The 27,640-nt window shown below is 48.1% G+C and overlaps 1 protein-coding gene across 1 annotated transcript in view; it reads right to left on the bottom strand.

Annotated features, from left to right (window-relative positions):
* ARFGEF2 (ARF guanine nucleotide exchange factor 2) overlaps positions 1-27,640 on the bottom strand; it is a 120,639-nt gene that overhangs the window by 6,858 nt on the left and 86,141 nt on the right. Inside the window, exons 32-38 of the mRNA XM_088472170.1 lie at positions 23,915-24,053; positions 15,572-15,626; positions 15,351-15,465; positions 15,135-15,274; positions 2,960-3,128; positions 2,122-2,260; positions 948-1,065 (exon numbers count right to left, since the gene is read on the bottom strand). Coding sequence (XP_088328296.1) covers positions 948-1,065; positions 2,122-2,260; positions 2,960-3,128; positions 15,135-15,274; positions 15,351-15,465; positions 15,572-15,626; positions 23,915-24,053 — 875 coding nt within the window. The remainder of the gene's footprint in view (positions 1-947; positions 1,066-2,121; positions 2,261-2,959; positions 3,129-15,134; positions 15,275-15,350; positions 15,466-15,571; positions 15,627-23,914; positions 24,054-27,640) is intronic.

Here is a 27,640-nt window from a genome sequence, read left to right as displayed (position 1 = left end):
GTAGCTTTTTGAAGTTACCACAAATCGCTGAGCAGTTGCAGAGCTAGAGGCTAACTTGCAACCAATTACATTCGTCGAGTTTCCACTGAAACTTGACAAAAACTCTTAGCATGGTCCAGTGACTTTATTGTTGCTGGAAGCCTGGAACCTATTACATTTACCCTTAAATCTGCCTCCCAAACCTTGAGCCAAGAAATTTGGTAGACAGGTACCGTGGAAGCTGAAACTCAAGCTCCAATAAGACCTGCATCCAGAGCTATGCCCTCAAGTAATCAGCCGCCTTCCTTATATGTTCATCCATGTTCTCCAGTTCAGACCTCGGCTTCCCAGATTGCAATCCTTCTAAGATTTGCTCCAAATACTTTTCAATCACATTGTTGATCCAGGCATCAGCCGCAATAGCAATAGATTTAAGAATAGTCTTCATTTTCCTATCCCTAGTGACTGAAGGACTGGAAGTCAAGCTAATGTTGGGCTGGTATTTATGAAAGGGCTGGAAAAAATATTTAGATGGGTCTGGTGTGGATTAGTATACTGGAAGTGATGATACGGTCGGTAAAAGTATTAAATGTTAAAATAGTTCAGACCTGACTAGAGTACTGGGTAAGAGAGGGTAAGGTGTGGCTGGTAATACCCGGAGAATTGAGTAAAGTAGGGCTGTTCTTGTCCTTGAAGGACTGCAAGAAAAGGAGAGGGTGCAGTGGGACTGGTTCTTTTTGGGGACCTGTATGAGAAGAATAGGTTGAGGTGGAGCTGCTTCTTATAGGAGGACTGGAAGTAAAATAGAAGTTGAAGTGAATTGGATTCTTATTGGGGAGTCACAGAGGTCAAACGGAGATGAAGCTGGCTCTGATTGACTTTGTTGGTCCTATATTTGATCTGTCAATGCAGAAAAATTATTGCACATAAACGTGTAAAGCTAATACTGCTAGAATAACATACTGTACCTTTGCATCGCTAACTTTAAGGGTTTTGGTCAGAAGTAACAGTAAAAGATTGGTCCAAGCCTCTCGATGGCTCTCGGAATTTACAGTAATAAAGTAAGAAAGTGCTTCACTGCATACACTGAAATGACAGATAAAAATAGTTCCAATTATTAGCTTAATGTCAATGCTACAGGTAGAATTCTTGTGTTTTATCTGTGTAACATTGCATAGTGTTTATATCATTCTTCATGTTGAAATGGTGTCTTAGCTTTCTATCAATTGTGCAACTTTTGGGGAAAAATAAGGAAACCTTCTAAAGAGGACGAGTGGAGATGTTGCTCATAGCAACCAGATTCTAGCTATAATTTATACAGTACAGTGTTTCTCAAACCTAATTCCCATGTAACCCTAACAGTGCATGTTTTCCATATCATCTAGCTTGAGCATAGCTGTGTTAATTGACCAACAATAGATCTACAGGTGCTACTAATTACACTGTTGGGGTCCCATGAGGACTGAGCTTGAGAAACACTGATCTAGTAAATTAAACAACATATCTAGAATGTGAGTAACATTTTAAAAGATATTATTTTAATTCACAATGATTAGCTGCTGAAAGTTGCAGTTTGGACTAATATTAACAGTAATGTGTTTCATTTAGTTGGGTAGGGGATTCTGGCAGTCACAATACAGACAGTGGCATCCCGACAGTCAGAATCCCGACAAAACTGAGTACCCTAACCAGGGCCGTAACTAGGGTAGTGCGACCAGTGCCGTGGCACAGGGCACCGCAGGGCAGGGGGCACTGTTTGGGCCTGTAAATTTTCCTGTTTATTATCATTCTCACTTGTAGCTTCCTCCTCTTTTATTCTCAGCATCTCCTGGCCTCCCCCATATCTTCTATTAAAAAATGGGGGGGGCGCACCTTTGCTCTCTCTGGCACAGGGCACCAAGAAAAGTCTAGTTATGGCTCTGACCCTAACCCTTCCCCCCCGTAGCCAAACCCTAACTCTCGCCCCTGTAGCCTAATCCTCTCCCTAGTTGCTTATCCCTAAACCTAACCCTCCCCCTAGCACTTACCGTTGGGATGCGGCACCGGGATTCCAACTGCTGTCAGGATTCCAGCACCGGTATTCTGAACGCTAGCATCCTGACTGCCGGGATAAAAACTACATCCCATTTTATTTTACCTTACCTTAACAGTCTTTTCTCTATGTCCTCCCAAGAGGCTCTGCGCTGCTCATCTGTGTACATCCGGAAGAGAATTCGTAAACAACAGGCAAGACTGCTGGTCTCCTGCTTCAACAGATTGGGCTTGGATTTTCCTTTAAATCCTAATAAGGTGCACAAAAATCTTACATGAAAGACAGGTTAGCAGTTATATATTAAAATGTTCATGGGGCAACAGAGTACATCTGTGTTGGAGAATACTAATTACCCAATGAAAAAAAAGCTGTAAGGTACTCAAGTTCAATGTTTATGTACAAAGGAAGATGCCACCCTGACTTCTAGGAAAGCATGTCAACGTCCATAGGGCAGTAGTCCATTTGGAGGAAAACTAGTCTAATTTGTAACGTATGGGCCAGTCTGCTACAGGGACAAGCAAATGGAGTGATATTGTAATACACTAGATAAATAGACCTAAAGGAGATATGTTTAAAAATGGGATTTTTATAGTTATGTTAAAGCCTGTTCTCCAAGTCTAATGGGAAACACTGGGATAAAGAGGTCTAGCAGGAGTCTGGGCACTTAAATTTTAACAAGTAGTGAAAAATAATCCAGCATCTATGTCACCCTCCAATTGAAGAAGCTTTGAGAGCTGAAGGATCATTGTGAGGAAAAGTTAGTTCTAGCTTCCCAGTGCCCCACCTCCTAGAGGTGAAATATAACACAGCGTCTATGTCCCCCTACTGAAAAGGGGAGGGGGGCGAACACAAAATGCCAGATATATTGTGCAACACCCAGCCTAGCTGTCCGAGATCATAAATTCATATGGCATACATCCTCTACATTTCAATAATCTGCCATTGTACCTGCTCTCCACAGCGCTGTCCTTTGTTCATTGTTAGAATTGAATGCCTTGGCAAACGCGTGAGATTCCTGTAGACAATCCAGCAGTTTAAAGAGATGCGGTGTAGACATAAACTTGTACATTCCCTGGTGCTCTGATTCAATGTGGATATCATCCTCCAACGTGTCTCTCTGTATGCAAGATGTACAGCACAGTTAAATTTAAGAAAAAGAAAAAACAAGAGATATGGTAAGAATTTACCTTTGTTATCTCTGTTTCTACGAAGTCCATAGGGTCCACAGGGTTGACCTTGGGGTATAGGTTGGGAACCAAATCCGGGCACCACGCAGTTAAAGCTTTTAGCTCCCAGGATGCCCTTGGGTCCACTCTCCATATAACCCCACCCCCAAGCCAGAGGGCACCTCAGTTTGTAAGTAGCCAAAGGCCGGAGGAGGAGAGAGAGAGAGAAAACTGGAGCACCCAATAACCATACTCACAGAAATGGGAGACGGAAAACCGGTGACCAGCCACACAGCCCATATGAAGCCAGGTGCGTCAGGGCGGGCGCCCTGTGGACCCTATGGACTTCGTAGAAACAGAGATAACAAAGGTAAGTTCTTACCATATCTCTTGTTTTCTACTTCAGGGTCCATAGGGGGTCCACAGGGTTGACCTTGGGGATGTCCCAAAGCAGTTCAACCAAGGGTGGGGACGCTCCTGTGCTGAAAGGAGAATCCGTCGCCTAAAAGGAAGCATCCTGAGAGGCAAAGGAAACCAATGCCTAGAACCTTAAAAAGGTGTGGACAGAAGACCACGTGGTCACCTAGTAAGGCAAAACAGCCGAGGCGTCACAGCGGGCCGCCCACGAGGGTTACATGGCACGAGAAAAAACAAGCCTCAACAGAAAGGCCTACCCATGGGTAGACCCCTGAGGAAGACATACGAGGCCATCCAGCCAACATTTGGTTATAGGCTGGCCATCCTTTCCTGTGAAAACCAGAAAATCGCAGACCACCAATAAGGGGTCCGATTTCCGTAAGGAACTTGAACGGATCACATAAATCCCAAGAGGCCGGACCACAATCAATGAGGCCACACCAGCCGAGAGGACTGGGAACTGAATGGCCGTACCATAAGTTCCAGAATAATATGGAACCTAAAAACCACTTTAAGAAGAAACACAGGGCGAGAGCAACTCACACCCTGATATGATGCCCTCCAGAAGAGGGAACCACATGAGAACGCTCCCAATTCAGACACTCTCCTGGTTGATATAAACACCCTGAGAGAAAGAGAGAGCCTAAAGCAATAGACCATGGAATGGCTATCACAACCAGCAGTTCCATTGACTGTCCCCGGAAGGAACGAAGAACCACTACTAACTCCCAAGGAGTCCCTAGGGAGGACAAAAGGAGGCATAATCCAGAAAACACTCCAAAGGATGAACTGGATACCAGAGTGGAGCAATTCCATATCTTAACCCTACTGACAGTGTAGAGATCCGCACTGTCAGGAAGGCCAGGCCGAGGGTGAAACCCAAGCCAGCCGGAAGGAATGCCAGAATATCTGGAAATCCTGGACACCGGAGGATCGTATCGACAGGAACAATACCATAAGAATTATGGCTGCCACAGTTTGTGGTAGGTCCCAGCAAAAGCTGATATATGTGCTCTAATCATTCCAACGATGACAAAGCCAGGGAAGCCGTAAGACCACTGTAGGGACGCAGTCAAAGACAAATGACCCAGGTCCAAGGCAATAACCAAGGACCCTGAGACAACAGGTCCGGGCAGTGAAGCATCAGGAATGGAGTATCGATGGAGAGACTCCGAAAATCCAAGTACCCCTGACATCTGGGACAATCAGGAGCCACCAGCAGGAAAGCATCTCCGTCCCGATTGAAACACTTCCAAAGACCTTGAGGAAGAAGGGAGACCGGAGAACACAGGTACACAAAGTGAAAGGACCACTTCACCGACAAAGTCACTGAAGGTTGCTTCAGAATCCCCAGAGCTGGACTGTAACACCATAGTGTGATAAAGTCAGAATGCCATGAGGGTCACCTAAGGGTGGCCCCCCCTGCTCCCCGTGAGATGAAACTTCTCTTGGGGAAGAGACTAGTCCCCGGGATGCACGTCGTGACGGCTGAGGACTCCCGCTTCCCAATGGAGGGCTCCTGAAACGAACGCTGCCGAGATGGTTGGGAGGAGACCCTCAGACTATGGGCCTGATTCAGAGCCGCTCGTAAGCGGCCGCTCGTTCGCTCCGAGCGATGTTTGCCCAACTGCGCATGCGTACGGATCGTCATACGCATGCGCGAACCAGTCAGTGCGGTCGAAATTCATATGCTTGCAAAATAGCAAATGCCTGATAATTTGAGTGACTGGAGTAGGCGTATGTGGGTGGTAACAGGGGAAGGTGCTTGAAAACGGGGAGTGGAGATCCGAACGCAGGCGTGCTTAAAAAGTCAAAACGAGCGTTTTATGGGTGTGCATAATTAAAACAGCAGCGTCATTGACCACGTCACTGGGTTATTTTATAGCCAGAACTGCTCGATGTACTCGATTAATCTAATAAATAGCGGACATGACGTAGGATGCGAGCGGCCAGGGGGCGTATTTTTCCAAAAAATGACCGCAAGTTTTGTTCGCTCGTTCAGAACTAGAGGCGTGAACAGACCGCAAAGAGCGAACGGTTCATTTTTCATATTTTCTGGACGAGCGAGCGCTAATTGCGTCCGGCTCTGAATCAGGCCCTATGTCCGAATGTGTGACATACCTGTCATTGCCACCCAACGAACAGTTCCTAAAAGGAAGCCACTGTCCTGACCCTGTCGGACTGAACCCTTTCAGGTTCACCAGGAAACAAGAGTTATGCCAGACTGAAGGCCCAAGACAGGCTAAAGTTTCAACAAGGTAATTGACAGGATGGAATCGACAGACGTCCAACTGCACTGAAATGGATGCGATCCAGACACTGTCCATAGCAAAGAATACCCTGGACGAGATGGCCATAGCCACCGGGAAAGGGAGCGACTTGCCTCCGGAGAGAGCATCATCGTTTGAACAGTGATCCGACAGAAAAAAACTCGTTCCATCTGGAGATAAGCCAATTATGGAAAGGCGTGGAATGGAACTGAGCCCATTCAACCCTTCCAAAGGCAGACACTGAATATTTGACCATGCATCCCAGAGTGTAAAGACATATGTCGACTGCGTAGACATCCATGTATTCCTAATGGAAGAGTGGAGATTCCGTCTTACGCCAGAAGAATTCTCAGAGTCTGAGAATCCAGCAGGGCTCCTAGATGAAGAATACCCAGAGAGGGATGCAGGGAGGACTTTTTCCCCATTGATTAAACGTCTGCACCCTGAAGAAGCCACGGTCATCCTAACTTGGCTGTAAAGTACCCCGGTGATCCCGCTAAGAGCAGGAGGCCATCCAGGTACAGGAGCATTGGGATATACTGAACAGGAGAACTGTCAGAAAATCCAAAACGCTGGTAAACCCCTGTGGGGAGGAGGATAGCCCTAACAGGCAGAGCCCGAAAAATTGTAAGTGTTGCTGTGATACAGCAAATCTCAGTCCATGCTGATGAAAGGTCTCTGTGTACCCGTAGGCACGCGTCCTGGATATCCAGTGATACCATAAAGTCCCCAGATTCCAAACATAGTATGATGGAGCATAGGGATTGCCTCCTGAGCCCAGGTAGCTTTAGGAACTGTTTCAGGGAATTGAGACAGAGAATAGGCCAAAGAGGACCATTCAGCCACCGCACCAGAAAGAAAACAGAACAACCTGTCCCTCGCTGAGAAAGTGGGGATGGCCTAATTAGCTCCGCTTACCACAACCACTGTATAGCTTTCTGGATTTGTAAGGCCCTGTTAGTCTGAATAAGGGCCCGCGCATGTAAAGAGGCCGCCTGAGCAAAGAGAGGACGTACCCTCCTACCCACGTAGCCGCGGCAACTTGACACTAGTACCGGGCGAACTGAGAAAATCGGTATCTCCCAGTGGTAGGCCTGTCTCGTCAGGCTGAAGATATATCCGTAGGTTCAGAAGCAGGATCGGCTGGCAGTCCAGGCCTGCTCGGTACTGGATATGTCGGCCCTTGTAGAGGCCGACAGTCTACGAAGAAACAGACCTTTAGGCTGACCCAGAGGACAGAAAGACTTAACAGACTTAGTCTGAGGCCTTGTAGTGGGCATAGCTGAAGGCGGTAAACTTGTCGTTAGTAATACTGCCAATGTTAGTACAATCTTGTCAAGGTCAGGACCAAACAAGATCTACCCTATAGATGGTATCTGCACCTCTGCATTCCCAGAGCGCAGCCATCTGGTATTACGGAAGATACAGTCGCAGCCGGAACTCTGAAAGTTAGGAGACTGGTATCCAATACAGGCATTTCCACCTAGGACAACTGCATATATCACGTGAGCGACCAAATACATTTGAACCCCAGACGTGTTGGAGGGGAAAAAACGTTACAAATGCGTCAGCTCAGTATGCAATAGTATTAACCAACCATGCTATAGCCATGGTAGGATGGGTAACAACCCCTGAAAGCGAGTATACTGATTTCAGGCAGAGGTACCACCTACGGATCCGAAGAATCCGACCACGCAGGAATGGGAGGCGTAGTAACATCTGTAATCAGACGAGTAACACGTCCATTCACCCCAGGAGGGGCACGTGATGACCCTCAGGGAATTTGGGACAGGAGGCCAAACACTGCTGTAATACCTCGTATCTGGCAACAGCCAGAGTCCCGCCATGCGATCCACCCGCTAGTCATGTAAGACTGAAGGTGTATGATACCAGTGCAGGTCAACATTCACTAACCAGAATGGACCTGTTACCAGCCCTAAAGCAGGGATAATAATACCTGAAATAGGCTTCCCTCCGTGTAAGAGGGAAAGAGCTCAAAACAGTAACCAGTTCACGCAGAGCCAACTGGGAAGTGACCACAGGGCGTCAACCACGCCAATTTGCGTTTCGTAGAAAACGGCATCCTGTGGTAATCCCTGCAAGGGGAATGACAGACTATTGTGGCACCAGGGGAAATTCATATACTGCGAAAAACCCCTGCAGGGAGCGGTAGTCTGTGTCACAGGGGAAGAGTGCAAAAAACTGCAAGATACCCTGAGATGAAAAGGGCAGTATGGTGAAGTAAACCCAAGTGAGGTACAACAATGGGGCCCGCCCGGCGATCCGCAATGGAGAGGATCCCGAGAAAACAAACCGCCCAAGGGGGTCGTGAAAGGGGCCGGCACCAGATGACGCCACATACAGAACCCTTTATGAGTCAAATCCTCCGCACTAACACCTGCAGCACATGACTTACAGGATAGTAAAAATGGGTGCAGTATAACGCTCTCTCTCCTGGTCAGACATATCTGACCAATCTTGGCGGCAATATCAAGCAGTGCTATACTGATCCTGACGGATGCCAAAAATTAGCTGCAGGGACCCATTTTCCGCGTATGCAACACACAGTTCCATCTAAAATATGGCAACGTGCAGCACGCAACAGTATGTAACAAACCTCACAAATATTAACAAGTATATAAATGTGAGGTCTCAGAACCACCCTAAGTACAGCTGTATTAGGGCAGATAAAGAAAAAAGATAGATATATACTGACAGGTGAGAGAATAAAGTACAGACAGTCAGCACTAGCATAAGTCACATACCATGCAGATATATACATAAACATGTCATATAATATACTGCACTAAGTCACTGCATTCAACTGCCCAGATTCAGTGTCTGGGAAGGCTACAGCGCTGTGTACACTGACCTGATGGTGAGGTACGCAGGGGGACTGGAACAAGCGCCATCTCCAGAGCTCTGCTGCTGCAGACCTCAGAAGCGTGGCCCGTGGAGGAATGCAGCTCAGTGACGCCAGACTATATTTCTGAAAGGCGCGCTGAGCTGAGGGGAGGAGCCGCTGTAACAGGGAAGGCTTGCTCCCCTGGCCGGCTATTAACCCCCGGGACGCCGTGACCTGCGCCGATCGTTAAGTCCCTGGTGGTCTAGTGGACACACGGGGTATGGGGGGCCCACCGTCACTGCCGGCGCCTCTGGTCTGTCCCCAGAGACCAGAGGCACAGGATTGCATTTGAAATGCGCGGATCACCGCAAGCAGTGATCCGCGACCTTACCTGCTCCCCGTGGATCCGGCAGCAGTCCTGGGCGCCCGCAGAGTCCGGCTAGTACAGACTCTGGGGTCCCGCTGAGATCTGTACTGGCGTCTCAGCGCTAGCGGGGTGACGGAGCGGCAGCTTAGACGTCCTATGGACAGTCCGACGCTGCCGCTCTAAAAGTCCAAAGTTGAAAAAAAATAAAAAAAAACTGTCCCTAAAAAAAATAAAATAAGCTTAGGGGCTGCTAATCAGCTCCTCCTGCGCTAACGGTGACCCGACTCCGGCCGGGCACCAACTTAAACTGAGGTGCCTCTGGCTTGGGGGTGGGGGTTATATGGAGAGTGGACCCAAGTGCATCCTGGGAGCTAAAAGCTTTAACTGCGTGGTGCCCGGATTTGGTTCCCAACCTATACCCCAAGGTCAACCCTGTGGACCCCCTATGGACCCTGAAGTAGAAATTGTATGTATGTATGTATGCACACACATTATATACATATATACACATGCAGTATATATAACATACACACATCCCTATGTATGCAATGGATCCCTCTGTAATATACATAGTACAGAACGTATAAAATGTGGCAGAATGTCGACAACATGGATGTTATGTCAACATGTGATATGTCGACATGGTAAAAAAATGTGAACATGCCTTTTTTTTTCATATTGAAGACTAACCCTTAATAGAACACTAAAATCTACGGTCGACATTTTGGCCAGATTGACATTGCGACCAGATACCATAAAAATGGGATTTTGGTTCTTACCTGTATAATCCCTTTCTCCGATTTCACAGGGGACACTGAAGATCAAGACACTGTGGTATAGATGGGTGGGATGAGCAGAGCTGGCACTTTAAATTTATAAGTGTGAGTGACTCCTCCCCCTCTATCCCCCAGACGCCCCAGTTAGAGAATAATTTAAGAGAAGGTGTCAAACAACAAGACGGCAAAGCTGAATAAAAAACAAACAGACACAATGGCAGGTAAAGCAGAGCTGGGAGGGCATCCAGTGTCCCATTTGGAATCGTAGAAAGGAATTTTACTGGTAAGTACCAAAATCCTATTTTCTCATTCATCCACCAGGGGACACTGGAGATCAAGACACTGGGGACATCCCAAAGCTTTCCCTCCGGACGAGAGAGCTCTGAGAAACCTGCAAAACCCTGCGACCGAAGCTAGATTCTGAGGCCACAAAACGTATCAAACTGATAAAATCGAACAAAGGTATGCGCCGTGGACCAAGTGGCTGCATGGCACAACTGGGAAGCAGCAGTGCCCCGACGAGCAGCCCAGGAGGCTCCTACGGAGCAAATGGAATGGGCAGAAATAGAGACCGGCGGAAGCTTAAGACCCACATCTTCCAGGGGTTCAAACATAGGGCACGATTCTATTCTATGCGATGTGAATAGCGCCGGGAGATAGCTCCTGGAGCTATTCAATCGTGCGCGGTGTTTAGTCGGAGAATGCCCGTTCTCGCGACTAAACACCCTGTTTAAGGCACGATAAAGGGCATTCCCCGACCTAACTTCCCGGCGCGATGCTGATTTCCCGGCGCTAAGGGCAGAAAACAGCCTCGCGCTGGGACTTCTGTCGGATTTCTGCTCTCATCCCCGGAGGGATGCGAGAAGAAATCCTAGTCGGACTTGGCAGCGCGGTGTATTGAATAGCTCCGGGAGCTCACTCCCGGCGCTATTCACATCGCATGGAATAGAATCGTGCCCATAGAAGGTTGGAGAAAAAAGTCAGCACCAAGTTAAGATGCCACGGGGCTGTAGGCGGGATAAACGGAGGCTGAATCCGAAGAACCCCTTGTAAAAAGCTCTGAACCTGTAGGATTAAGGCAAGTCGGTGGTGAAAAAAGACCGACAATGCCGATACTTGAACCTTCAAAAAACCAAGGTGCAAACCGGCATCCAAGGAAAAGAAGGAGACGGGATATCCGAAAGGCAGTAGTGTGAAACCCCTGTTCCTCACACCAGGCTACAAAAGCACACCAGATTTGGTGATATTGAGCCGAAATGATCGGCTTACGTGCCCGAAGCATGGTCGGGATTACAGGGTCCAGAACACCACCACGTCTTAAAATAGCAGACTCAACAACTATGCCGTTAAACGCAGCCGCTTTAGGTCTGGGTAAAGGCAAGGGCCGAGCAGAAGATCTGGTCGAAGAGGCAACAGCCAAGGATCCCTGACGAGGAGCTGCTGAATATCCGAGAACTAAGCCCTCCAAGACCAGTTCGGAGCCACTAGGATGACTGTTGACTATTCCCTCTTGATCCGCTTGAGAACCCGTGGAAAAAGAGGAAAAGGGGGGGGGGGAAAGAGGTACACGAGGTTGTAACTCCAAGGAACCGTCAGAGCATCTATCACCTCTGCATTCGGGGAAAGGGGAAACTTCCTGCTGATCTCATTGGTTCCCAGAGGAGGAGCATATGTAACGACACATTTAACAGGTTGTTTCAAATAGACTTTCCCTGCCTCTAACAGCCGGGGTCTTTCTGGTAACGCCTCCTGTAACATTCCATCAACTAAAACATTTTGTTGCTTATAAGTTCTGCGATCCGTAACTTGAGTTTGCATGATGCGATCTCTCCACCGATAACACCGGGATTCTGTAAAAAGCGTACGCATCAGAACGAGACCAAACATACCTTGCTTATCATGTATAATACCTTATATATCAAAAACCTCTATTTCTTAGCATTTAAACTAACTTAACCAACTTGAATCATACAATTTGATGCTAATGGAACTTTATGTGCGAATATGTAGTGTGTGGGTATTCGGGGTTTGGTAAGGACGCTAGTTATTAATGGGTGAGATTTAAGTGCATAATCTCTCATACACGAAGTGAACATCCAGCAGTGTGGATGGCTGAGGGCTGTAGCCCTACATGCCCTCTGTCAGCAGGCCCCCACCTGCTGTGTTCAAAGGAAAACAAAATCTCTTTTGTTCTCACAGACTTTTGTGTGAAATGCAAATGTATTATCACCTCAAATTGTGGGATTTGGAGACATCCTGTCTAGGATTCAGGCAAATCCAATTGTGAAGATATTATATTACAATTGCCACAACTATACTTTATCTGCATCCAGGGATTCCCAGTTTGTATGTAAAAATACCCATTGTCTCTTCTTATTTACATCTACTCAGATAGCTGTTTTTTCCCGTTGCCCTTGGTAGGTAAACAAAAACATTGCCATCTGTTCTTAGCTCCTGGGTTATAACTTGAATTAATGCTGACCACACAAAATGGTGTCTTGCAATCTCATTTCCAACATGGAGTCTTGCGGCCATTCGCAAGATGGCGTCGCTGCGATTAAATTTTAAACTGAACTTGTCTCACTCAATTATTCAGCTTCGACACCTGATTGGACAAGAAGCGCTTGACTGTCTAGCAGAGAAACCACTTCCAGAAGGGCATTGAAAATCGCCCACAGTTCTAGCACGTTGAATGGAAGACTCGACTCTTGTCGAAACCAACAGCCCTGGAATTGATGGTCCCAAACCATCGCTCCCCAACCCCTGAGGCTGGCATCTGTTGTCAGAACGATCCAATGCCAAATGCCGAACCAGCGACCTGCAGTGGGGTGGTCGAGCCTGAAACTGAAAATGTTCCTCTCTGATAGAGAATCGAAGAAAAGCCTGATGTGGCCACCAAATTGGGACATGGAGATAAGCACCCTTGATATCCATGGATGGTAGGAACTCCCCCTGTTCCAGATCTGCAATCATTGAGTGAAGAGCCTCCATCTTGAATCGGTAAAATGCCAGATAAAGATTTGATGATTTCAGATTCAAAATAGGCCTGACAGAGCCGTCTGGTTTCGGAACTACAAAAGAGATTGGAGTAGAAACCCAGACCACACTGATGGGAGTGGAACAGGTATCAGAACTTCAGAATCCACAAGCTTCTGGATTGCTTGCAAAAGCACGTTCTCCTTCTGTTAGGAGACACCTGTGGTGAAAAACTGATGTGGCGGGGGTTCTGCAAATTCTATTTCGTACCCCAGAGACACCAGATTGTGGATCCAAACTTATGAACTGGTTTGAAACCAGACATCCCTGAAACGCAAAAGGAGAGCCCTCACCTTGGAGTCTCCGAGGTGGGTCTGGAGCCTTCTACAGGCTTTGGATCAGGACGCGGGTTAACCAGACTGTCGACCTCTGCCCTCACATAAGGCCGCTCCATCAGTGTGCCTCAGATAGCTTTGAATTACACTTAAGGTGCCCACACACATAGCGATATTTTACCCGATCTGGCCGATTCCGATGCATTGGAACGACTGATCGTGTAAAATATGGCCAAATCGTGAAGAAATCCTGAGTCCCCACTCGCGATGCGCGTCCCCGTAGGTCGCACATCACATCTTCAGATCTGCCGTGCTGTAGTGCAGATCTGACAATCTCAAGTCAGGATGCAGTGGAGTAGTTAGGAGGCACGATAGATCGTGTGTCCAATTGGCAGCATTTTCAGACCAAATCGTGTGCAGGACTGCCCGGGAGCTCCCGGGTAGAGTTCACGGGGAAATCGTACACATCGTGGGCACCTTTAGAGCAAGCAAACACCTTTTGTGATGCTTTAGCAGCTTCCCCTTTACCTGTCATGATGCTGTACACAGAACACACACAGATAGAGCAGAGGACACACCAAGATAAAGAGGAACTGCTGGGTACAGAGGGAGAGGAGTCAGCATCTCCCTTCCTAATGTAAAAATCCCCCTCACTCAGCAGCCCAGAATACACCTCAGGGTACTCACGACCTATAACCAGGGAGAGTGCTGGAGTGCTCTTGCCACAGCTTGGTCTGCTTTGGGAGTTCAGGATGCTGCTATGCAGAAGGCTGTTGTCTCTCTGTATTAAGAGTCTGTGTAAAATGGAGCTGAAGAGAGAGCACAGGGGCTGTCCTGGCCCTCATTCCGCTGGGGAGAGCCAATGAATACGCTGCCTTGGCTTCTGACAGTCTGCCGAGGTGCGCTGCAGGCTCCGAGCCTTCTTCCCCCGCTGGAATCTGCATGCCTCCTGGGAACTGTATCAATAGTGGTATCCCTCACATGTACTGCCACGCTGTATAAGTTGTTTCCCCTATGGCTGTCAGCCAAGCGCCGTCACAACGAGCAGCGCTGCCAACAGACTCCCAGCCAGTCCTCTGTAGTAAACACGCTGCCCTGAGAGAAGCCTCACACCAAAGTGCAGGAAACATAACCTGCACTATACAGGAGGCTCCTTGCTCAATAATAGCAGCGCTTAAGGACTCTCTCACAGAGAGATCGGGGAGGCTGAGGGAGGGGGAGAGAAAACCGCTGTTTAATAAATATCAGTCCCCTGCAAAGAGGCTTACTTACCTGCTGCCAGCATCAAGTCTGCGGTGGGCAAGTTGACATGGACACAGCCTATATATTAGGCTGCATCATGTCCCTTCTCTGAGCTAGTGTCAGGGTGCCTGTATTAGTGGCAGCGGGTCACCTGATGCATCCATGTAGCAGGCTGACAGGTGTAGCTATTTGTCAGCCTGTCCTCAATGTGAGAGCTAAAAATAAAAATAATAGAAAATAAAATTAAAAAACTAAGTGTGTGCTGAGCTCAGACCCAAGTGACGGCTCCCTCGGGCACAATTCTTAAACTGAAGCTTGTGGGGGATAGAGGGGGAGGAGTCACACCCACTTATAAATTTAAAATGCCAGCTCCACTCATCCACCTGTCTATACCCCAGTGTCTTGATCTCCAGTGTCCCCTGGTGGATGAAGGAGAAATACCATTAACCACGTAACTAATGTTTTTTTCCGGCAAAATCGGATCTGCAGGAGAGTCCGAGGAGTCAGCGGAGATCCGTTCTACACACTGTGTAGAATGGATTTCCTCTTCAAAAACACAGCAGGGCGGTGCGGTAGCACCTTGTCAGCTGAAGCACAGCTGGCTGCGTTTGCATCCCATGCGTCCACGTCAGTTAAGTGGTTAAATTACAGGTATACTGTAGGCTTCTGCATTCTATTTCTCTGTACACAGTAAATATCAAGCAATTATAGAAAGTGAGAAATACAGACCTGTGCAGCCGCCATGTGCTCTGCATCTTCTTTCTTGCTGGTAGCCGGGAAAAAGACAATGTTATCGATGGTCTGGATTAATTCAAGCTGTACAACACACTTTATGAGGAGACCGGCAAACAGCTTCTGGTCAGCTAGCCCTGGGTAGAGAAGCAGGGTGAAAATCAGCAGCTGGACATTACACTGGTGAGTAAAAGAAGGTGAAGGTGGACTTACTCTCACTGGATTTCCCCTTCCAATTCTCCTCTGTAGTATTCGACTGCTGGCTGTGAGCCCTCTCAGAGGGATTTCTGTCCAGACTGCTCATCGACTGACGATCAATATCCAGATCCTGCACAGGGACAGATAGAAACACTGTATGGTAAGAATGGCAAGCTCCCAAAGACACCCTAAATTCACACCCATATTTACATATTACGACCTAAAACATAACTCACATAGCGTTTTTCTGAGGAGTCATCTTCAACCCTGGATGGCCTCCAAGTTAATAATCTGGAAAATAAGGAAACATCTCTGCTGATATTTCTTTTCTTATATTTTGAAGCAGAAAGCAAAACACAACACACCAATACAGTATTTCATAAAATCTCTGAGTGCTGGGACATAAGTGGCGCCTGAAACTAGCGTGTAATTAAGAAACAAAGGGGTCTATTCAATTCGGTTCAAGTTGAATCCGACATTCAATTCAATACCAAACTCGCGTTGCTTTTTTTTGAGGAAATTAGAGTTTTTTTTGGTCTGGAGCCTCCTGTGCAGGTGAAAAGGCAGTGAAAATCTTATTTTATAGTACAAACGTTGGGACACAGTGCAGAACCTCTGATACACCCCCACCTCCCATTTAGAGGTGTAAATGATGTGGGACAGGTATGTGTAGAGGTGTAAATGATGTGGGACAGGTATGTGTAGAGGTGTAAATGATGTGGGACAGGTATGTGTAGAGGTGTAAATGATGTGGGGCAGGTATTTGGAGGTGTAAATTATGTGGGACAGGTAGGTGTAGAGGTGTAAAGGATGTGGGACAGGTACAGTGCATCCGAAAAGTATTCACAGCGCTTCACTTTTTCCACATTTTGTTACATTACACACTTATTCCAAAATGGAATAAATACATTTTTGTCCTCAAAATTCTACACACAATACCTCATAATGACAGTGTGTAAAGTTTTTATCTGAGATTTGTGCAAATTTTATTAAAACACATAACTAAAAAAAATCACATGTACATAAGTATTCACAGCCTTAGCTCAATACTTTGTTGATGCACCTTTGGCAGCAATTACAGTCTCAAGTCTTTTTGAATATGATGCCACAAGCTTGGCACACCTATCTTTGGGCAGTTTTGCCAATTCCTCTTTGCAGCTCTCTCAAGCTCCATCAGGTTGGATGGGAAGCGTCGGTGAACAGCCATTTTCAGATCTCTTCAGAGATGTTCAATCGGATTCAAGTCTGGGCTCTGGGTGGGCCACTCAAGGACATTCACATAGTTGTCCTGAAGCCACTCCTTTGATATCTTGGCTGTGTGCTTAGGGTCATTGTCCTGCTGAAAGATGAACAGTCGTCCCAGTCTGAGGTCAAGAGCAGTCTGGAGCAGGTTTTCATCCAGGATGTCTCTGTACATTGCTGCATTCATCTTTCCCTCTATCCTCACTAGTCTCCCAGTTCCTGCAGCTGAAAAACATCCCCACAGCATGATGCTGCAGAGATGGTTGTCCTTCTGGAAGGTTCTCCTCTCTCCACAGAGGAATGCTGTAGCTCTGAGAGTGACCATCGAGTTCTTGGTCACCTCCCTGACTAGGGCCCTTCTCCCCCGATCGTGCAGTTTAGGCGGCCGGCCAACTCTAGGAAGAGTCCTGGTGGTTCTGAACTTCTTCCATTTATGGATGATGGAGGCTCTGTGTTCATAGGGACCTTCAAAGCAGCAGATATTTTTCTGTACCCTTCCCCAGATTTGTGCCTCGAGACAATCCTGCCTCGGAGATCTACAGACAATTCCTTTAACTTCATGCATTGTTTGGTGCTCTGACATATACTGTCAAGTATGGGACCTTATATAGACAGGTGTATGCCTTTCAAACTCATGTCCAATCAACTGAATTTACCACAGGTGGACTCCAATTAAGCTGTAGGAACATCTCACGGATGATCAGTGGAAACAGGATACACCAGAGCTCAATTTTGAGCTTCATGGCAAAGGCTGTGAATACTTATGTACATGTGATTTCTTATTTTTGTTATTTTGTTTTATTTATTTATTTTTCTTAAATTTGCAAAAATCTCAAAAATATGAGATATGGTAAGAACTTACCTTTGTTATCTCTATTTCTACGAAGTCCATAGGGTTCCCCAGGATCCCTTGGGGTATAGGTGTGACGTCAGTCATCGGGCACCATAGAGTTAAGCTTTCAGCCTCCCAGGATGCACTAGGGTGCCCCTCCTATACCCCGCCCCCGAGCCAAGGCACCTCAGTTAGTTACCAAGCCATAGGCCGGAGGAGGAGAAGGAAGAGAGAGAAAGAAGATCTGTATACACACAAGAATCACACTCTCACCAGAGGGAGACGGGAAAACCGGTGACCAGACCAAAGCCCATCTGCAGCACAGGTGCGACAGGGCGGGAGTCCTGTGGAACCCTATGGACTTCGTAGAAATAGAGATAACAAAGGTAAGTTCTTACCATATCTCATATTTTCTACTTCAGGGTCCATAGGGTATCCACAGGATACCTTGGGGATGTCCCAAAGCAGTATCCTTTAAGGGTGGGGACGCTCCTGTGCTGAAAGGAGAATCCGCCGCCCGAAGGAAGCATCCTGAGAGGCGAAGGTGTCAAACCTGTAATACCTCACGAAGGTATGGACAGAGGACCACGTAGCAGCCTTGCAGATCTGGACTGCAGAGGCACCACGTCGAGCTGCCCACGAAGGACCCACAGACCTAGTGGAATGAGCCTTCAAAGAAGGAGGAACCGGCAGACCTTCATGAAGAGAAGCTTCAGATATAGCCATACGGATCCAGGCTGCCAAAGTTTGCTTTGAAGCAGGCCAACCCTTTTTACGGAAGCCATAGAGGACAAACAAGGCGTCCGACTTCCTAAATGAAGAAGTGCGGTCAACATAAGTCCTTAAGGCCCGCACAACATCCAAAGTGGCCTCACCCACTGAAAGACCAGGTGAGTTAAAGGCCGGAACAACTATTTCCTCGTTAACATGAAACTGGGAAACAACTTTGGGAAGAAATTCAGGCCGAGTGCGGAGCACTGCCCTGTTCCCATGAAAAATCAAGAAAGGGGGTCTACAAGAGAGAGCCCCTAAATCAGAAACACGTCTGGCCGAAGCTATGGCCAGAAGGAAAACAGTCTTAGCTGTTAGCCATTTAAGATCCACTGAGCCCAGTGGTTCAAACGGCGGTCCCTGGAGAGCCCTCAGGACCACAGCCATATCCCAAGGCGCCACAGGTGGAACAAAGGGCGGCTGAATGCGGAGAACACCTTGCATAAAGGTGCGCACATCCGGGATTGTAGCAATCCTACGGTGAAACCAGACAGACAGGGCCGAAACCTGTACCTTCAAAGAAGCAAGGCGAAGCCCATGATCTAGTCCCGCTTGTAGGAAGGCAAGTATCCTAGACAGACGGAACTCCCGCGGTGCATAACCTCTCGGTCGACACCATTGGAAGAACGTATGCCACACGCGATGGTATATCCTCGCGGACGACGGTTTCCGAGCTCGCAACATGGTACGCACCACAGAGCTGGAAAACCCCCTGGACCTCAACATGGCTGTCTCAACAGCCACGCCATCAAAGACAGACAGTCGAGTCAGGTCCGGGTGAAGACAAGGACCCTGCGACAGAAGGTCCGGTCGTAGCGGCAACCGCAGAGGACTGTCCACGGACAGACCCTGAAGGTCTGAGAACCAGTGCAGTCTGGGCCACGCGGGAGCTATCAACAGGAGCGTCCCTCCTTCCTGTTTGAATTTCCGTATTACCCGTGGAAGAAGGGAAACCGGAGGAAACGGGTATGCGAACCGGAACGTCCACCGGACGGACAGAGCATCCACCAGAGACACCTCATCGTCTCTTGTGCGAGACCCGTACACCGGCAACTTGTTGTTGTGCCGGGACGCCATGAGGTCGATCTCTGGAAGACCCCACCTGTCCACCAGTAGTTGAAAAACGTCCGGGTGCAGGGACCATTCCCCTGGATGAACGTCCTGGCGACTTAGAAAGTCCGCCTCCCAATTTAGCACTCCCGGGATGAAGACCGCTGATATGGCCAGAAGATTGCGCTCCGCCCATACCAGGATCCGAGACACCTCTACGAGAGCCGCCCGACTTCGGGTTCCTCCTTGCCTGTTTATGTAGGCCACAGTGGTAGCGTTGTCCAACTGGACCTGCACCGGACGACCCTGGAGAACCCGATGTGCCTGCTGGAAAGCATTGAAGACCGCACGGAGTTCCAAGATATTTATTGGAAGTTCCGCTTCTGTCGGCGTCCACCTGCCCTGGAACAAGTGTGGACCCGAAACTGCTCCCCAGCTCCGAAGACAACAGGACCCGTTGTCAACAGGACCCAATTTGGTACCCAGAACGGAAGTCCCTTGCTGAGATGGGTCGTCTGCAACCACCAGGCAAGGGACAGGCGAACCTCCGGGGTGAGCACTATCGTCTGGGACTTTAGAGACTGAGGCAGCCCGTTCCACTTGGACAGGATCAGGTGCTGCAGAGATCTGGAGAGAAACTGGGCATATTCCACCATGTCGAACACCGACACCATGGAGCCCAGTAACCTCATCGCCGAGTGTAGAGACACCCGGCGGCTGTGCAGACAACTGCGCACCCTCAACTGTAAAGCAGAGATCTTTTCCTCCGTCACAAAGATCCTTTGCTGTCCCGAGTCCAATAAGGCTCCGAGGTGCAGAATCCGCCGAGACGGGATTAGAGTGGACTTCTGCCAGTTGATTAACCAACCGTGCCGTTGCAGCAGCGCAATGGTCAGGTCCAAGTGGCGTAGAAGGAGCTCTGGAGATCCTGCCACTAATAACAGGTCGTCCAAGTACGGCAACATGCAGACTCCCTGCAGCCGCAGAGAAGCCGCCATGACCGCCATCACCTTGGTGAACACATGCGGTGCTGTCGCCAGGCCAAAAGGTAACGCCCGAAACTGAAAGTGGTCGCTGTGGATTGCAAACCTGAGGAACTGTTGATGGCGCACAAGAATAGGGACATGCAGGTAAGCGTCCTGTATGTCCAATGACACCATGTAGTCCCCAGGTTCCAGCGCCAGAATGATGGACCGTAGGGTCTTCATCCGGAACTTCGGCACCCGCAAAGACCTGTTGAGAGCTTTGAGGTTGAGAATCGGACGATACGATCCATTGGGTTTCTGCACCAAAAAAAGATTTGAATAGAAACCCTGGCCCCTCTGGGAGAATGGAACAGGCACTATAACTCCAGCCTGGAGCATAGTGTGCAAGAACTTCCGCAGCTCCGTGGCCTTGTTCCGGTCTGATGGTAGACCCGTGGTGAAGAATTGAGCCGGGGGTCTGTGCCGGAAAGAGAGGGCGTACCCGTGGGAGACCACCTCGGGAACCCAAGTGTCTGTCGTGGTGACCGACCAACACCGGGCGAACTGCAGCAGGCGGCCTCCCACTTTGGGATCCCCCAACGGGAGGCCCGGACCGTCAGGCCGCAGGCTTGTCATCAGGCTTAGGAGCCGGACGTCTGGTACTCCATGCCTGCTTCCGGGGCTTGGCCGATTTTTTGGGGCCAGCCTGTCGGGGAAAAGACTGTGGTTTGGGCCTGCCCTGGGCCCTATAAGACCGAAAGGACGATGGTCCTGAACCAGAAGGATCCGCGGCCGACGGGAGACATGCCGATTTAGCTGCCGCCAGTGTGGCTACAATCTTGTCAAGATCTGGACCGAAGAGAACTTCTCCGTTAAAGGGCAACGCCTCCAAACCCTTTTTGGAGTCAGCGTCCGCCTTCCAGGATCGCAACCACAAGGTGCGACGAGCAGCCACCGCAGCTGAAGAAATTCGAGACACCAGTGTACTAATGTCTAAGGCCGCCTCGTTGATATAAGTGGCCGAATCACGGAGATTATCAATCAACTCCGTTTGTTCGGCCGGACAGTCAGAATCAAAAGACGCCTCCAATGAATCCGCCCAGCGCTCCATCGCTCTGGCAACCCAGCAAATGGCCATAGCCAGCCGCGCTGCCCCCCCGCAAGGGAATAAGCGGACTTCAGGCAGATCTCCACCTTGCGGTCCGTAGCATCCTTAAGGGAGGACATGGATGGCATCGGCAATGTGGCACTACGGACAAGACGTATCACTTGAGAATCCACCTGTGGAGGGGATTCCCACTTAGCAAAATAATTATCTGCGAACGGATAAGCCACAGCCAGGCGCCTCTGCGGCTGGTATCGCTTGCCAGGCTGTTTCCACGCCTCCTCTAAATGGTCCATTAACTGACCCAAAAGAGGAAAGACTGTGGCGTCACCCTTCACATCCTTAAAAAAGGCATACTTGGATTTAGCAGCTGGGGGAACTTCGTTCTCAATCACCAAGGCTGTGCGGACTGCCCGAATAAGTCCAGGAATATATACCTTGGACCTAGCGTCAGCGTCCTTAGTATGGAAAGGTTCCTGATCGTAAGGATCCAGAATCTCCCCATCATCAGACATCCCTTCGTCATCCTCATAAGGAGCCGACAGAGACGCCACCGGCCATTTATGTGGCCGCATCACAGTCTCCCCCTGCAACACATCCGACAAGTGCTGTACAGAACTCATCAGGGAGTTAACCCACACCGGCTCCTGAGAACCCGGGAGAGGGGAAATAGGGAGACTGCGGGGTACCACCAATTGTCTTGGGAAACCCTGCATGGGTGACGACACCACTGATTGCTGGGACAAACCCATCTATGTAAACGCGGGCTGCGGAGCTAACTGGCCCACTAAGGTTGTAAGCGCCTGAGCGAAACAAGCCCAGGGCGGCTCCTGCACCGGTGCTGTAACCGTAAGAGGCCGCGCCATTGACAAACACTGCCGGCAGGGGCCCTCCGCGCTACCCTCCCCCTCCGCTAAAGGTACTTTACACATAGTACACTGTAGCCGGAGAGGAAAATCACTTTCAGACATGGTGGTACCAAGTATGTGACCCCTCTCACCATTTGTATTTTAAAGAGGTGAGAGACCACCCTGCAGCACCGAACCGCAAGGGCTTAGCAGAAAGAACAGGAATAGTAATAAAGCTGACAGTTTAGAAGAAAAGTTACAGGCAGCAGCGCTAGCACAGTCACATACAATGCAAAGAAAATCAATTCCTGCACTAACCAGCGCTGATCACTCAACTACGCAGACACAGGGTCTGGTAGGACACAGCGCTGCATACACAGACCTGACCACAGGGGTGACCCAGACCAAGATGCTTCCTTCCAGGCTTCCAGCAGTGTTCACCATGCGTTCAGGAAGATGGCCGCCGAGGAGCAGAGAGGAGGCTGGCCTGGGGGAGGAGCGCTGCCACAGGGCCAGTCGGCAGAGTGCAGAGAGGGCTGTGTGCAGCGGGGGAGGCGCCGGCTGTGAGACAGGGAAGGCGCACTCCCCTGGCATGCATTTAACCCCTGGGACGCCGCAGCGCTACCGCTCTGCTGCGGTCCACTGTCCCAGGGGGGTAGTGGAAGCGCAGGTTCTTACCTGGCTCCACGCTGCAGCCAGTCCCCAGGGAGCCCCCTGCCTGGGGACTCAGGACCATGTAACAGCGGGGACCCACCGCGGGACCCCGCTGCTTACCTTGCTGTCCCCCTTGAATCCGGCCATGGTCCGGAACATCTGGGGTCACCGCTAGCTGTGACCCCAGATGCTCACCAGCATGCCTGGATCGGTACCGGCGTTCTGGTACCGGCAGGGGTGTAGGGAGGACAGCATGAACGTCAGGGCTGACTGTCCATGCTGTACATCCAGATGTGCAGCCACAGCTGCATGCAGAAAAGCTTCAGGGGCTCTTCTTAGCCCCGACTCCGGCCGGGCACCAAACTAAACTGAGGTGCCTTGGCTCGGGGGCGGGGTATAGGAGGGGGACCCTAGTGCATCCTGGGAGGCTGAAAGCTTAACTCTATGGTGCTCGATGACTGACGTCACACCTATACCCCAAGGTATCCTGTGGATACCCTATGGACCCTGAAGTAGAAAAAACTTTACACGTTGTCATTATGGGGTATTGTGTGTAGAATTTTGAGGAATAAGGCTGTAAAATAACAAAATGTGGAAAAGTGAAGCGCTATGAATGCTGTCCGGATGCACTGTATGTGTAGAGGCGTAAATGATGTGGGGCAGGTATGTGTAGAGGTGTAAATGATGTGGGGCAGGTATGTGTAGAGGCGTAAATGATGTGGGGCAGGTATGTGTAGAGGCGTAATGATGTGGGACAGGTATGTGTAGATGTGTAAATGATGTGGGACAGGTATGTGTAGAGGTGTAAATGATGTGGGACAGGTAGGCGTAAATGATGTGGAACAGGTATGCGGAGGTGTAAATGATGTGCAACAGGTATGCAGAGGTGTACAGTAAATGATTCACATGATGTATGAGAGTTTCATGACACAAACTCGATCGTAATTGAATTGACCCCAAAGTGTGACATGACTACAGAACGTCTGGCACTTCCATCTCACATCTACCCCATCACAATGAGCATGTATACTGCAACTCAGAATAGAGGGACAGTCTCTGATAAAGAGGTAACTCAAAAAGATTACTGCAGAATAAACATGACAGAGACTTACACACTCGGTATGGTGGTTTTAAATATATTCAACATGCAGTTACACGTCTGATCCCAAACCTCAGGACTAAACTTCTCTCCATTCAGAATTACCAGGTTCTCCAGACAGTTGGTGCCGGATCGAGCTAGCTGCTCATTGTCTGTAAGACACATATGGGTTTTCTCAATATAAAAAAACGACATACACACCTAGAGCTGTTCCTACTATATACAACAAGGGTACGATGGTCTAATTTCTTGAGAGGTTTGGAAAATAACAGCACATTTCTTATTTTGCAGGACATATTGACTACTGCGTCTACTAGTTTACAGGGTTTATTTAGCATTCTGCGTATTTATTAAATCGACAATTTTTTACATTTGAAGCTGCAGTATTATAAAGAATACAGACTGTTTCTGGAGAACAAGAGTGTAAAAATGGTGGTGACCCAGTGTTCCCAAATGGATTCATATAAAAGAATTTAACACAAGTAATGTCACTACAGGTGGATAGGCTCATAAGTCATGGTGCTCAACAGCTTGTGCCCTACCCTAACCGCGTTAAATACCAAAACACTGAATCTGTAAAACTTAGTAAATGTACGGAGGACCGGGTGACTTTGTGCTGTCCCAGAGGTGCTCAGTGATATGGTAGAATGTGCCCTTGAAAAGAGTATGGTGTAAAGTCCTTAAAATTATGTTCATATCCCAAAGGGGAGACTGCAAGACTGTATCGAGGTTGCACATACCTCATTGCCAGAGTATTTTTGATACTGTTAAATCTATTTCCCTGAATGCATCTAACCAAGCCTGCAGGAAAAATCCAAATAATACGCTCAAATGAGAAAAAAACACTATCAAACAGTGAAAAAAAAGGGATGGGGATGCAACTTCCCCTAGATGAATTCAGAGAAATGGATTTAATAGTAAGTGCAAAAATTTATTTTCTCTCATTCATTGGATCTGGGTGAGATACCATGGAAATATTCCAAATCTTTTAATTACTTTAATCTCTTTTTGAGAGATTAAAAGTATTGGACAAATGACTCAGTACAAATGGACAAGGAACCAAAACATACTGTGAAAGCAACCCAGGAGTTTTTTAAAGCAAAGGAGTGGAATATTCTGCAATGGCCGAGTCAAGCACCTGGTCTAAAACAGATTTTTGAAGACAAAACTAAAGACTAACAAAAGGAGGAAACCCAGCATTTGGTGATGTCCATGGGTTCCAGACTTCAGGCAGTCATTGCATGCAAAGAAATCTCGACAAAGTACTAAAAATGAACATTTTATTTAGGATTATATTAATTTGTCCAATTAGACTTGAACCCTGAAATATGTGAGTGTGTTTTAAATGGTTGCAGTTCCTAAACATTACATAGGATATTTTGTTCAACCCCTTGAATTAAAGCTGTATGTCTAAACTTCAAATTGCATCTCCATGGTTTAATTTCAAATTCACTGGTGGAGTACAAAGCCAAAATTATGAAAATTGTGTCAGTGTCCAAATATATACGGACCTGACTGTATATTAACATGGATAGAGAACTGTGACAGACATGAAAGCCAGTAGATCAGCACTCATCGAGAACCTGGAGAGCCGTGTGACATAACAGAAGAGCTACAACGTCAGAGCCTAATACATAAAAATGGAGAGAGTGTCATAACAGATCAAGTAAGAATTGTTAGCGCTCATGTTCTATTAATATGGATTGGGTATTGTGACATAACTGCTAGAGGAGATCACCATGTACTGTCTCCTGTTAGTACTGGGACTCCATATACCCCAATGCGCTTCAGCTCCATCCTCTATAGAGGAAGGACTTGCCCCTGATGGTCTCCTCAGTGAGAAGGCCTTACAGGAGAGATACTGCATATTCCACAGTATCATCACAGCTATACATACACAAGTGGGTGCATACTCCACTGTCACCACTGTTCTCTTGAAGCACAGATGTGCTCCAGATTCTCCACACACCACTTGCTCTATCCCAAACGTTTCTGGCGGGATCTGTTATATAAAACAGTTGAACTGTAGGCATGTATCAGCATTAACCCTGTGTCATCCTGCAACCTGTTCTGCCTGGTTAATAAACCTAAGACATAGTTAAGTTATATATCGTGTGGACTGACCATTACACACCACTGGCAACTATAGCAACACCTATAGGATCTGCCAATAAGAACGAGAGGTAAAAAGCCCATACTAAATCTATTAACATGGACAGAGTATTATTGCAAACGATAAGAGCTATGAAGCTAGCATCCAATGAGAAACCTGGGTAGAGTACAGTGAAAAGACATTAAAGCTGGCAAGCCCACTAGCATTAAGGACCAAACCCTAGTTGGCATCAACCGCGACAAGGCAGATTCCACGGAGGAGCCACGGTAATAACATGGGAGGTGAACGTTACGTACGTACGTACGTATGTATGTAACACACACACACACACCTCTCAGCCCAGTACAAAAGGAGGTGGCTGTGATATCCTTCACTCCCCCTTGTGGCCAGACCAGAGACTGCCACGAGCGTAAATTAAAAGATACAGTAAAAAGGTCGACAATGTCTAGATAGACACCAGATGTTAGACCGTCAATAGGTCGACACGCAAGGTGGTCGCCATGATCAAAAGGTCGACAATATGGTCGCCACTTTTTTTTTCTAACCCTAATCTTCACCCCAGCCCTCCCCTTGGTGCCTAACCCTAACGGTCAGGGTAGATGCCTAACCCTAACCGTCCCTTCTAGTGCCTAACCCTAACCCTCCATCCTGGTGCCTAATCCTAACCGTCGGGGTAAGTGCCTAACTAAGAAATAAAAAAAATAAACACTGTCGACCTTCTTGCATGTCGACATTTAGTGTGTCCCTGATGACCTATTGACTAACATCTGGTGTCTATAGACATTGTCAACCTTTTTACTGTCTATCTATAGATTGGATCCCACTGCCAGTAGCTAGACTCTCAGTGCAGAGATTACCTTCTGTGTTCCCCCTTACCATTATGACCTGACGGTCTAGAAGCACGGTGTCTCGGTCACTGTCTCAAGAGTGATTAATCCACCCCACACCTCCCGTGGTTTCAGCATGTATAGGTCACGCAGGATCTAGAGGCCGGAGAAATGGAGGAAAAGCTGCAAGTCCAGTTTCAGTCGTGGTGAGAAATATGGTGCTGCATACTAGTTCCTGCTGCAACTCCGGAGCAAAGTCCTGGAAATCTGTGGATAGGTCATGGTGCTCCCCTCTGGGAGTTTGAAAAACTGGGGGCGGTAGCGATACTTAGAAAAAAAGTCCAAGATGGTATAGGGGAGAAGAGGGGGATGTAACAGCAGCAAACAAGCTTAGTTTGCCAATTTTCCTACTCCAGGACAGCACCTTCTATACTCCAAGGCAAAGAAAATCTATTTCTCAGTCATCAACCGTGGGAATAAATACCACTGAAAAGGATTTACTTCATCACAAAGGAGGTTTTGGTACCTCTCTGATAGTCTATATATGCAACTATAGCGCATTGTCTGACTGAAGATTTACAACTACAGCGCATTGTCTGACTGACCTTTCCTCAAGATAAAACAAAACAATGGGGCTGATTCAGCATTGCACGCAAGTTTATCGGGTGGCAAAGCCAAGCACTGTGTCGACGGACGCAGTGTCCTGGCCGCGCAAGCCAGCTAGCCTAAGGCTTACTAAGCTGGCAATGGTGATCCCAGCCTGCGACCTCCATTGCAGTGCCGGTATCGCAAATACACG

The sequence above is a fragment of the Taudactylus pleione genome, unplaced genomic scaffold, assembly GCF_031769625.1.
Source record: "Taudactylus pleione unplaced genomic scaffold, aTauple2 ptg000121l, whole genome shotgun sequence".
Classification (NCBI taxonomy): Eukaryota; Metazoa; Chordata; class Amphibia; order Anura; family Myobatrachidae; genus Taudactylus; species Taudactylus pleione.
The sequence above is the reverse complement of the archived record's forward strand: the minus strand, read 5'-3'. Positions and strand labels throughout refer to the sequence as shown.